Source organism: Lutjanus erythropterus, chromosome 20 (genome assembly GCF_056507025.1).
Source record: "Lutjanus erythropterus isolate fLutEry1 chromosome 20, fLutEry1.hap2, whole genome shotgun sequence".
NCBI lineage: Eukaryota > Metazoa > Chordata > Actinopteri > Lutjaniformes > Lutjanidae > Lutjanus > Lutjanus erythropterus.
The window spans coordinates 29,611,529-29,625,081 of NC_139336.1; the positions used below are offsets into that span (position 1 = coordinate 29,611,529).

Sequence of the window (13,553 nt, forward strand, 5' to 3'; positions counted from 1 at the left end):
AAAAAGGAGAGCTTGGATTCACTTATGTCAAACGGTAACAAACAAACTAACAGATCAAGGCGGCGGCAAAAGAAGAACGTCCCTTTATTAGTTCCCCTTGAGGGAAATTGTTCTGCAAGGTAAAATTACTGATTTCGTCAAAGGAGTTTCATTGCTTTTATTTGGCTTACTTAACGGCGGCCTACAGTCAGAAAAGGCTGCACGATGGCACACTAGCTAATACACCGATTATCAATAAGTACCTCATGCAAACCCACTTCAAATAATCCAAACTATTCCTTCAACAAAGCGTCAGCTGTCCAGAGTTGTATCAGTTGTATTGTGCTTTCTGTATAGAAGTCGAAGGTCATAAAGAAAGCAAACTATTCAAAGGTTTTGCTTTCTTTTCCAAACCATCTCTCTCACACTCCTGCGTTCTGTATCTTACATGCAGACTACAGAACTGAATTACACGTTTCCTCTGTGTTCCGTTCTGCTTTTAATTAAATTACGTGACACTCTGATTGAATCTGAGCAACTCTTTTGATTGATTACCGGCTACAAACTGCATCTGCATGTGTCATGTACGGCTATGTCTTGCCTGTCCGTACGGTACACTGCATGGTATTCTGACTCTCACAGATTCTTTTGTCTGAAAAGATTCAATACTAAATTGATTAAACATTTTGCCATGCTCCATTGTTGGAATTATATTAGATACATGTTGAGTGGTACCTGTTCTCTTTGACTCCAGTCTCTCGTCTGACTGCCAAGAGCGATTTCTGGCAGTCAGACCAAAGAGTTCAGCTTTTGTCTCATCATACCAAAAAATCTTTTCCCTCATGCTCTCAGAGGCCTGTAAGGGCCATTTGGCAAACTCCCGGCAGGCTGTCATATGCTTTTTACTCCGGAGTGACTTCTGTCTAGTCACTCTACCATAAAGGCCTGATTGATGAGCACTGCAGAGATGGTTGTCCTTCTGTCACAGCCTTCAATCGCTGCAGAGAAGAGCCGCAGCTTTGTTCTGTGCCTTTCAGATCAATACAGTGACTTGAATGAAAACCAGCAATCAGAATCTGGTTGAATATGAGTCACATGTTATTAACATCTACACATAATTTCACCAGAATGGCTTTAGCACTATTGTGCAGTATAAATGAACTACAGTTGTAGCTTCAGGTTAGATTAAAACAGTGCTGACCAGATGTTAACCAGTGACAACAGTCTCATATTAGTCAAACACACATGTCTCCTGCATTATAAGGATATGAGTGAAGGTCACTGGGCCAAAACAGTACTGGATTTTTAGGGCCAATTATGATATTAGGATGTTTAAAAAAATGCTGATATAGATATTGGCGGATTTTCTTTATGCAGAATGTAGAATATACACATAAATGCACATTTTTTTTGCAATGATCTTGAAAATGTGGTTATTAAACACTTGTGATAACAATATGCAATGGACGCATTAAATTTTACGGTTTAACAATAAACTTTAGAGTCCAAAATGACTGAAAAAGAACTGAAAAAGTAAACTTTCACCAGTATTTTTAATAATTATGAATAAATGTAAATTAAAAATAAAACAAATAAAACAATATATGTACACAGTATATTAAACTTGAATTTAAAAATGTAGCAAATATACACATAATGCTGCCTTTAAAGCTAACAACGCATTATGTTCTGTTCTTAAATGTTATACTGAGCCATTTCAAGTTTTTAATCACATTCTTCAAAGACCAAATCTTATTTTAAATGCAGCTGAAATGTGAGACACCTTCTAAATCTAAATCTAGATCAAAAACTAGATCGAAATACTGCCAGACTGTGCTGGTTTTTATGAGATGTCTTCTTCTTTCCACCTCACTGATTTACATATTAATATTATCATTTCTGGTGCCAGCTACCAAGGGTAGCAACATTTAACTGACTAATCGAGCACATCCGTAATTGTTGGTAATTCTATTTTACAATGTTAGAGTTCTCTAAGCTCCTGACTTTGTTAGTTGAAATCAATTCAGTCAGTTAGATTTAATTTGACCAACTATTTATCCGAGAATTTTAAATGATCTGAATCTGCAAATGTGTGGAGGTATGATTGCTTTCCAAGCTCACCGCGCTCCTCTCCGCATGTGTGCGCGTGACAAAATGTGAGCAGGTAAATGTGTGTGAGCCGATGCACGTGTTTGTGTGTGTGTGCTTACCAGCTACCAATTCCAGCTTCTCCCCGGGGTCCCCCTCAGTGTAGAGCTTAGGGTGGCAGCGGTAGCCTATCTGGCTGATGAGGCTTGCAGGCAGCGCCACCAGGTCCCTGCGGATCAGCACACAGTTGCGGTTCTCCAAGGCCAAGGGCACCGCTGCCATCTCTGGCTTGTCCTGGACTGATGAAAGCAAGCGAGAACAGAAAGAGTTCAGAAAAACTAAGAGGGTTTTGTGTTACGCAGCTAAAAAAAAAAACAGATAAATGTGTATGCATCCATATATTTATCAGACTATAAACAACAAAGATGTGCTATCATCCATGCCCTCTTTGTCCCCTACTTAGATAGGTGCAACAAAATGCAATTAATAAAGCAGGTTGGTGTAACCTCATACAAGTTTGTTGTGTTTCATGAATGTTTTAGAGCGTTGCAGATGTATCCCAGATAAGTCATGATGCTGCATCAGCAACTTGAGTTTTAGAGGGGGACAGATCCAAAGCTGGGTGTTAGGTTCTTACTCACAAAAATTCTTTCCCCTAACCCCTGAGATGACTTGGGAGTGTATGCACACGCGCACACCTCCTGTGCACACACATGCACTTACACTCACACACATAGAGAACAGGTGAAAGTAATACATTAATTGCCACACTCACGTGCACATCGTGTACGCAGAAAAGTGTGGATTAATGCATTAGCATGTGCATTCACACTTATACCCACACACACACACACACACACACACACACACTCAGTCACACACAGGAAAGATGTGCATGGATCTCAAATATCCCACAATGTCACCCTGGGGTGCTCTGACTGATTGCAGATAGAGTGGATTTCATAAATATCTGAAACTCTAGAATTTGACAAACCTGTGTGATGCCTTTGAGCTGCAGGATGCTAAGAACGATGGAAAGTGAATGTGTGTGTGTGTGTGTGTGTGTGTGTGTGTGTGTTTGCACGCGCACATGTGAGTTAGAGTTTGACAGTGTCCACCATTACCATCTGGTCTGCGTGTTTACGTGAATCTATGCCCGCGTGTGTAGACAAACAAGCGCTAGTATGAAAGTGTGGTAGAAATCTATACAAAAAGCAGCTGTTGTAGCTGTGATAAGGAGTGTGTTGTTGGTCACGATGCACTCCAATCATAACTCCATAAAGCTATCTTTATGCTGAGAGAACCCACACACACACTGGAGGCACAACATCCTGCTTTTTCAAGAAGCGCAGGATACATGATTTATGAAAGATTAAATAATGTAACTCGGATGAAATGAATGTGCATCCACTCTTTTTTTTTTTTTTTGCACAATACATAACAAGTCTGAACAAGGAGCAACTGTGTTCCAAAAACTCTGCATTTATGACTATATATTTCTGCAAGTCATGCCCTGTTTCACTTTTTTTTTTTAGATCAGTCTGATATCAAATGAATTTCCTCTATCTGAGCCAAGGGCAATTGAGAAAGTAATTCACTTACTCAGATCTTACATGACTAGAAAGATAAAACTGATGCAGGTTCGCCTTTGATATAGTCTTCTTTTTAGCATTTGCTCATTCGACCTTTTTTTTTCTTCTTTAAACTACAATAATTTAACAGCATAAAGAATTAGAAATACTAGAAAAGAAATACTAGAAAAGTTAGAGTAGTGGAAGTATACTGAGTAAGTTGTAAGATAAAAATTAGACAGATATAATGGTGACCGATACTTTTTAAAAAGTTTTTCAGGCAGCATTTTAAATTTATCTGATAGTTTGTCTCTTAATTCAAGTTGTGAAACTTGTGTCTTTAATCTATAGTTATTCATGTTTGCTAAAAACTAGCTGAAACTGATACTGGATATTTGGGGCTGACACCAATATTCTTTAAGCAGAATATAATACAGAGTATAAACATAAACAAAGTTTTTGCAATGATCCCTCAAACGTAGTAGTTACAAAATATTAGAATAAATTATTATAATAATTATTATTATTATTAGTATTACTATTATTATTAGACACTAATATAACCAAAAATGACCTCAGGGCTGAGACAGGAAACATTCAACTTTTTTAAAATAATTTTAAATAACTATAAATGAATAAAATACAAATTAGAGAAAAATATGTGTATATATTAAACCTAAATTAAGAAAAAAAAATCCAATACAAATAAAATGCTTCTTATAAAGCTAACAGACGTGTTCTGTTAAAAAAGGTTTTCATATCAACATATATTGACTGATGTAGACCGGTATAGCTGTGATCTTGCCGATAATATCGGTCAGGCTCTATCAAAAATACCAATTAATGTTTCAGTGCGCTGAAAAAATAAATAAATAAATTGATATTGGAGTTTTTCTCACTTCTTAATACTGGTATCAGCATCAGTCCCAAAAATCTAGTAGGCTCTAATAAAAAGCTAACATTGGTTTTCGTGTGTAACTGAGGATAGACTGTATTTTTAGAAGTTTTTAATAATAAAAAATATTCCAGAGTAAAGCCTCAGTGATGAGTGCTCTCCACCACATACAGCACAATAGTGTTTGAAACACACCTAAGCACTACAACACTTCACAAAGGTCTTATAAAAGCATCAACATGATGACACAGTACTCACTGCCATAGGGGTTGGCTGAGCGTGCATACAGATGACTGTAGGCATCCTCTGTGATCCCATCATAGGGCTCTTCCTCAAACTCCTCATCCTCGTTCTGGTAGGACGTGGGACTGTCAGTGGTTGGCAGGCTGGACGCTCCAGGACTGGACCTTTCAACTCCTCCTCCTCCTCCTCCTCCTGCTGCTGCCCCACCTCCACCGGCCCCTTGCAGGTGGTAAGAAGGCATACCGGGGATGGGGTTCCCGCCAGCCGAGTAGAACAGTGAACTGGCCCTCGCCAGCCGATTCCCCAACTCCGAAGAAGAAATCTTGTTTTGTGCGGAGGCAGGTATCGTCAGGGGCGTCGGGTCGCCCCCTTCTAGTTTAATCTTCCGTTGAGGCATGATTAAGGATGGAGACCAGCCCGGTGTTCCCAAAAGGGCAGCCACCGCTAGTCCGTTACCGTTATTAGAAGGACTCTGCGGCTCGGATCCTGTTTCCTCTAAAGACCCGGCTGTTTGCGAGTCACAGTGAGGTGAGTTCGCCTTGAACATTAGGTCCATGCCTCTTTCAACTATATGCTGAATCTGGAGGTAGCCAGCTGTGTACATGACCACCAGCTGTTCGCTAGCTGCCATTGTTAGCTTCCCTGTGTAGCAGAAAGTGAGGATCTGCTCAAAGCAAGCAGGTGTGACGGAGGAGGGCAACTCAAACTGGGTCTTGGTGGAGCTGCTGAAGAGGTCACGAAAGTAGAGGCTGCTGGCAGCCAAAACGGCCCGGTGGGCTTTGAAAGCCTGACCTGGTTGATAGAAATAACAGAGAACAGAGAATATTGCTAAGAAATTCTAGTATCATGTCAAACTTCTGTCATTATACTCAACAAATATATGAGCGCTACACTTTTGTTTTTGCTCCCATTCTTTGTGAGTTGTAAGTAAGTAAAAAAAAGACTTCTGTGCAGTTTTATTTTTTAAAAAAGACATTAATTAGGCACTGACCTATGGCTTTCATACATTAACAATAGATATAATTTTTTCCCCAGGAGGGCAAGTCATGACTCACCCTACTCTGCCTCTGGTTGCTTAGTACTTGCCAGCTTCGATGATCGCTGGGTCGTTTAGGTTTAGGCATGAGGAAAGTTTGGTTAGGTTTACGGGAAGAATATCAGCGTGAGTCAATCAGAGACGGAGTAGAACGGGTCATGACTTCGCCCTCCTGGCGGAAAACTGGTATCTGTAGCTCTATATGAAATAGCTACAGCTGCCCACGACAAAAAATTTTCCTAGTTGTCGTCAGGTCAAGCTATTAGTCGAATAGTTGTAGCACATTTATTTAATTAATTTAATTATTTAGATATATATTTTTTAAGCACAAAGCAGGCCGCACGTTTAGTGCAAATGGTCGTGGCACCGTATTCCCGAATGTCAAACTAGCCCCAGTCAGTCTCGGAGGCTGTATCCCAGTCTAATAGGACTGCTAACTGAGCTAACTAGCTGACAAAAGCTCCAGCCCAGTTAGCAGCAGGGCGCCGGTGACTGCACTGCTAGAAGAGTCACAGTCCTGGTCGGAGCCACTGTAACATTAAGTCACCTCGGTACTGTATTCCCGGTCGTCAAACTAGCCTCAGTCGATCTCCGAGGCTGTATTCCACTTTAATGGAACCATTAACTAAGCTAACGAGCTAATGGAAGCCACACCACTATTAGCAGCAGTGCTACGATGACTTCAGTGTTATAAAAGAAAATAGAAAATCACCTTGGTACTGTATTCCCGATCGTCAAACTGTCCTCAGACTGGTCCTCATTGCAACAAAGCACAGCTCCCAAATTGAGTCTGAGGTGGGTTTTTTTTTGTGCAACTAACAAATAATTGAAAACTCGGTCCATCATGGCTCTTCTTACTGATTAATGGTTTAATTGGCTATTAAGGGGCAGCCCTAATTCATTGGTTAACAAATGCCTTTTTTCAAGATAAAACTGTAGCCTACATTTTAGAGCAGCCTTTTATTGTAACCGGTCCAAGGCACACCTTTGCAATAATCATGCTGTTTTATCAGCATCTCTACATGCCACACCTGTCAGGTGGATGGATTAATTTAGCAAAGGAGAAGTGCTGTCTAACACAACAAACTATTGAGAGAAATACGCCTTTTGTGTGCACTGAAGAAGTCTTCAGATGTTTTACTTCAACTCATGAAAAATGGGAGTAAAAGTGTTGTCCGTATATTTTTGTTAAGTATAGAATAAAATCTCCAAGTTCCCTACAAACCTTTGACCAGGATGGATACATCGCAGTAGTGTCCCAGCAGGCGCTGCTCATTAAGGGAGCCCAGAACTGTGGCTCCAAAGTTCGGGATCTCCACATGGAGCAGCTGGGACATGTTGGCCGCAGAGGAAGAGGATGATGAGGTTTCAGATATTCACTGCAGACTCCGCCGCTGAGAGAGGAGACATCTATTAAAAAAAAAAAAAAAAAAAGAAGAAGGCATGGAGAACGCGTTGGAGAAGAGAAATGCAGTGACGAAGAGAGGAGCAAATAGAAAACGCGTGAAAGATGAAGAGACATGCCATGGGGAGGTAAGAGAGGCGCGAAGGGAAAATTGAGAGAACCTTAAAGGGAGGAGATTGAAAATAGAGTTGAGATAAAGTGAGAAAATGAATACAGTTGAGGGAGAAGTGAGAGGTGTGTGAAAGAGAGATGGATATGCAGCAGAGATAGTGGGTGAGAAAGAGAGTAGAGGCAGGCAGGAGAGAGAAAGGAGGAGTCAAGTCAGTCCACAAAAAAGAAAAAAAAGAAAAGAACACAATGCCGTGCCTACTGTACATGAGGACGTTGTGAAATACCTTAAGGCTATGTTGTTTTACATGATTTAAATTCCAAGAACCTTGGACTTAGATGGCCTGTAAGTCAGCCCGGACAACTTTTCTCTGAATACAACCAGTTTTTCATATCACAGTTTGGAGATACTCCATGATTTTGCTGACTCTACACCTTTTGTCAGCATTTGTCCTCTTTTTAAACTCCAGCTCATGTCACACAAACAATTTCACATTAACTTTAGCTCCCTTTCTCTCCATCTCAGTAACGTTCTCCAGGCATATTTGCACCTTCTTTCTTCCCCTGAACCTTGTGTCATTGTTTTTTTTCTCCCCACCAACCCACACACGTACACACACATACATATACGCACTAGTTTCATTATTAAGCAATGCTGCAGAACAGTTTCCAGGAATACAAACTGAAAAAAAAAATGTCACCGCCTCTCTTACACACACACACTCTCTCCCACTTCATGCTCTCCATACAGACAGGCAGACATGCACTATTGCTCACTTACATAAAAGTGTGCGCGCTTAAACACACACATACAGTACAAAACTGCATCAGGAAATTGCTGTGTACTCTGGCACGCAAACTCTCACCTGGAGAAACCAGCACACGACTTTCCTCTGCTAACAAAAAAAAAAAAAAAAAAAAAAAAAAAAACTGTTATCCCCAGACAGTCCTGACCTGTGGAAGCCAACACAGCATGGAGCCTCCTTGGGCACACACAAACACACCAGCAGCAGCAGCAGCAGCAGCAGCAGTCAGGACCAGGACAAGAAGAGGAGTAGTTAAGAGATGGGAGGAGAGGAGCACTCTGATGCACTCCGTCTGGTCGACTCTCTCTTTCACTTAAAGTGTCATTCCCTACTGTCTCAAAGATGATTCTCTCTGCTGTCTGACTTCTTCTTCTATCTCTATATCCTCCAAAGCCCCATTCTCACTGCTCACTGTCTGTTCTAGCGCTGTCTCAAAGCCTCCCTCTGCCTCCCTGTCATTATCTCTCTCTGTTTCTCTCCCCCCCTCTCCCTCTATTCTCCAAGGGTTGAATTCAACAAGTGCCGCTGTAGAGGGAGAAAGAGAATGGGGGTGAGGGAGAGAGAAAGAAAGCAGAGCAGAGCACAGCGAATCAATGATGAAAGGAGTGGGAGGCTCAGTGTGTGCGTGTGCGTGTGTGCATGTGTCTGCGCGCGTGTGTCTGATCAATGCAGTATCTATACGTCGCAGGGAGTGGGAGGGAGAGAAAAACACAGGCTACAGTTACAGACGGAGACAGAGACTGGGCAGAGCTAGAGAGAAGCAGAGGAGGGAGGGAGGGGGGAGTTGAGACAGAGAGAAAGTCATTTGAGGACAGTACGAGAAGAGAAAGACAATTAGGTTGAAGCAACTTCTGCCACTTGCCCCTGGACACGGATGCCTATATGGTGTAGCAGAAAGAAAGAGGAGGGGAATGACTAAGACAAAAGAGAAATGAGAAAAAGCTCGCAGAGGTCACAGCCAGCGTTAATTAATTAGACATCGAATAGTGAAACTTCTGAAATCCCTGTTTGACGCAAGTCTGGAGAGAATGCGTCACATCATGGTAAAGCACTGCTTTGCTGAACTGGAAGCTTCAAAGGAAAACTCTGTAATGTATTTACTGTATTAAATATTTTAAAAAAAACATGATATGTCATCAGAGATAAAGGAAACATCCTAAGTTGAAATAACTGCTTCTCTGACAATAAATGCTGCAACTCCGGCCCGTAACTTCAGAGCTCAAATTAATGCTGAATGTTCACTGCATAAGTGAGTGTCAGTTTGTGAATCGTAACGAATCATTAATAATCTTTTAGAGGGAGTAAATGTTTACAACTGTTAAATTTAGCAGTATATTAATAGAGTCTGGTGGGCATTAAGGCAGGCAGTCACTTAACTCCAACTCCAGAGTGTGTATTTTTGTAACAGAGGGCTTTTGTTGCCAGGATAACAGGCTTAGCTTTACATTGACAGACAACTGAAAGTTATAATCATTTGTTACTGTCAAATTATAATAATGTTGCGCTCATCTTGCACTCCTGCAGTGTACCTGAAGCCTGCCTGACTTTCCTCGCGTCCAAGGAGAAGATGTGGCCTGTAATCAAACAGGTTTTCACCCAATTTAATGTTCCATCGATGGTTCCAGCTCGCTTATTTTTGGACACGCAATTGTTACATTTTGCATCTTTAAATAGACATCAAATAGGGGAACTTCTGAAATCCCTTTCTGATGCAAGTCTGGAGAGAATGCATCACATCATGGTAAAGCATCATGCTTTAAGCTATAAACTGGAAGCTTTAAAGGAGAAATCTGTAATACATTTACTGCATTAAATCATAAAATGACCATGATATGTCATCAGAGATGAAGGAAGCATGCTTGAGTTGAATTATTCACTTCTCTGACAATAAACGCTGCAGCTGGTCCTTTGAAATTTCTATTCCAGCCTGTAACTTGAGCTATTGTTTGCCTGTCTCACATCATATAGAGTTCAAATTAATGCCGAATGTTTGCCAGATAAGTAAGTGTCTGTTTATGGGTTGCAACAAATCATCAATGTTGTTTTACAAGGAGCAGATGTTTAGAACAGTTAAATTGAGCGATATGTTGATGGGGTCTGGCAGGCAGCGAGGCAGGCAGTCACTGAACTGAAACTCCAGTGTGTGTTTTCAGAGCAGTGGGCTTTTGTTTTCAGGATAACAGGCCTAACTTTACACCGACAGTGAAGTCATCGTCACTTGCTACTGTCAAATTACAATATTGTGCTCGTCTGCAGTGTTCTGCACCCTGCCTGAGCTTCCTTGAGTATGGGGAGGAGGGGGCGGGGGGAAACAATTTGCTGCAACCATAGATTGAATATTAAACAGGATTTCTCCAACTCCAATATCTCTGACTCCAACTCGCTATTTGGACTACGGTACTTATTTTTGAACGTGCAATTGTTACAAATTGCTCCTTTAATTAGGTACGAAAAGGCAAACTGCTGAAATCTCTGTTTGACACAAGTCTGAAGAGAATGCGTCACATCATGGTAAAGCAAAGCTTTCCTAAACTGGAGGCTTTAATATACACATGATGCAGTAATCCTCTAATCCTTCCAATTGTATGATTAAAAAAGGTCAATTAATTTCAAGGTATTCCCCATTTTCTTACAATCTGCGGAAGACAATAGTTTAAAAAAAGAGGTTTTACTTTCTGAGCAAGTGTTGTGTATTTTCTCTGAATCATGCGAGGACCTCTCTGCCAAACACCTACACACAAAGCGGAGAGAAGTTCTGTCTTCACGCAAGACTATTTTGTATTTTCTACATGAATTGATAAATTAAATGATTAATTTACGCCTCCACTGTGGTGCCTCGGCTTATTCAGGTGACATTTTATCCGTGTGTTTTTTTTTTCTGGTTTTTGACCAGCACATGGAAGGAAGGCCTCCCTTAAATGTTGCTTGATGCGGATGAGGGAGGACAGAAGCCAGATGTCACAGTTTGTGACAAGCAAGGAAAGATAAAAGACAACAGCTAAGAGAGAGGATAACTTCCAGAAAGATGTGTGTGGGAGGATAAGAATGCAAAATTGCTGTGACAGATGAGTAAGTGCATTTTTACAGTATGTGCGCGCACACATACACGAATAAATGGAGGAAGCTCTCTGACCTCTGCACCACACTTTGGTAGGGGAGACGGTACACATTTCAGTGACTGATTTCAAAATCTTTTCACCGCAGAATGCATGAAAAATTATTTTAAAAAAGCTGATGCAGATCATTTTTATATCTGAGCATGTCCCCAGAAAGTATCCAGACACATTGCGCTTCATTTTTTGCCAAAGAAACCTCAAGTGGAGAAAGTTGTGCTAAACTGAGCAAACTTTTACTCTTCAGTCACAGCGGAAATATGAAAGGGAGGGTATCACAAAGCGTTGAATACAGTGAGTCAGACTTTGGTTTAGAGAGCTTTGCCCCAGCAGTGTGATATCTGCACGGCACATATAGGCACACATGAGTGAGCACACACAAAAAGCACAGTCACACGCAGGAGACACAAATCCGCAAACACACTAATGCAAACAGACATATACACACACTCCCCCCCCGTTCTCTTACACACAAGCAGGTAATCTCCCTGTGCACACTCAGCAATACACATTCTGTTTGTTTGTCTGTCTGTCTGTCCCTCTGTGAACCTGCCACACTGCTTGTCCATCGGTCCATCTGTCAGTTATTGTGACTATTGTGTCCTTACATCGCCTCCTGCTTCTCCCTTTCTCCCTGTTCTCTATCCTTCCCGCCCTGCATACCACATACCCACTGTCTCTCTGCCAATTAATGCACACAGGGCTGCATTGCAGTGAGGTTGGCGCGTGCCACGGCAGCAAGCACAGTACAGAGTCTACAGACATGCATGTACGTGCCAGCCGGGCAGAGCGAGAGGGAGAGGAGGAGGAGGAGGAGGAGGAGGAGGAGGAGGAGGAGGAGGAGGAGGAGGAGGGAGGAGGGAGGAAAAAGAGGAAGAGGGAGGGGGGAGAGAAAGAGCAAAGGAGAGTGAACGGAGAATATGTTGAGTCAGGCAGACAGGACGGCGGTGTGCCACATTGCTCATATACACAGACTCCCAGCCACATGTAAATGTATGCACGAATGAATATGAAGCAAACACGCATGTACACGTATGCAAGGAGGGTAAGTGTGCAGGCATTCACACGCACATAGCATTCACACGGAATTTGCTGCCTTCTCCTGCCTGCATTAAATATAGACTTTGCACATCCACGATAAAAAAATATAAGACGTGAACTCCCTCAACTTGTTTGCCTAACGAGTGATTGCATGTGTGTGTGTGTGTGTACTTGTGCCCTCATTTCCTTCTGTGTGTGTTTGCATTTCCATGTCAAAGTTTCTTGCATACCGAGGCGTGTTTTTTTTATAATCATCTTTATATACCCGGCTGTGACTTTTGGCACTGCATGTCAGGCGTACGCGTGTGTGTGTATATGTGTGCGCGCGTGTGTCGGATTAGTTCGCGAGTTGATATATGAGATTTGAATGCTGTTCTGATTGCTGTTGTCTGCTTTGTTGGAATGTGTTACATCCATTTTAATCAAGGATTCATACCTACGCACAGTGTTATTAACTGTAGCAGCAGGTCCAGGCATATTTGAATAATATGAAGAAATGAGACGATTCGCCAGATGGCACACACACACACATGCACACACACGGATTTAATTACTAGTTATACTGTAGCTACCTACAAAAATGACAATAGGGTAACATCCGAACATAAAACCATAAAAGTCATACACAATTATGCCATTTAGGACTTTATGGAACAGTTCAAATAAGTTCAATTTTGAACTTGTCAACTTTTATTCAAGATGCAGGCGACAAAAACCCAACCAACTTAAACAAATGTTAAAAAGACAAATACAAATAAGTGATAATATTAATTGATATCTCAGTTTTAGTAGAGCAATGCATTAAAAAAAAACAAAGTAAAAGAAAATTTTGAAGCGAGCCAAAGAGGAACAGCTCCTTCCGCTCCTGCTTATGTTGCCTCTATACAATCTCAATATGAACAGTCCCCTCGTTATAAATATTCAGATCCTGCAGTTGTTCTCATGTCTAAAGTGTACCAGACAACAGATTCTATCCACGTTGAGACGGCAACGCTCCCTGGCAACAGTTCTACCAATCGGGACCGAGCGGGTGTCTGCCTGAGTCTGTCTGAGTATCATTATGGGATGTCGAGAGAGAGAAAGAGTGAGAGAGGCTGCTTATCACTGCTTATAATGCAACATCATTCTCTGTGTATAGACCCCGCTGGGTGAAGTTGTCTGCACATAGTCAGGATCAAAATCATCTTTTCTTTTTAAAAAAAAAAGAAAAAAAAAATCTCCCTATGATTCATGCAGTTATGTAACAAACAGACAACTATGAAATGATT

The 13,553-nt window shown here is 41.4% G+C and overlaps 1 protein-coding gene across 2 annotated transcripts in view; it reads right to left on the reverse strand.

Annotated features, from left to right (window-relative positions):
- Window positions 1-13,553, reverse strand: part of nacc2 (NACC family member 2) — a 42,027-nt gene that overhangs the window by 7,744 nt on the left and 20,730 nt on the right. Inside the window, exons 2-4 of one of the 2 annotated variants that reach the window (XM_084745678.1) lie at window positions 7,038-7,206; window positions 4,792-5,568; window positions 2,190-2,366 (exon numbers count right to left, since the gene is read on the reverse strand). In XM_084745678.1, coding sequence (XP_084601804.1) covers window positions 2,190-2,366; window positions 4,792-5,568; window positions 7,038-7,149 — 1,066 coding nt within the window. In that variant the 5' untranslated portion in view covers window positions 7,150-7,206. Of the gene's footprint in view, window positions 1-2,189; window positions 2,367-4,791; window positions 5,569-7,037; window positions 7,223-13,553 lie in introns of both variants that reach the window. The other variant, XM_084745677.1, reaches the window with a different exon arrangement.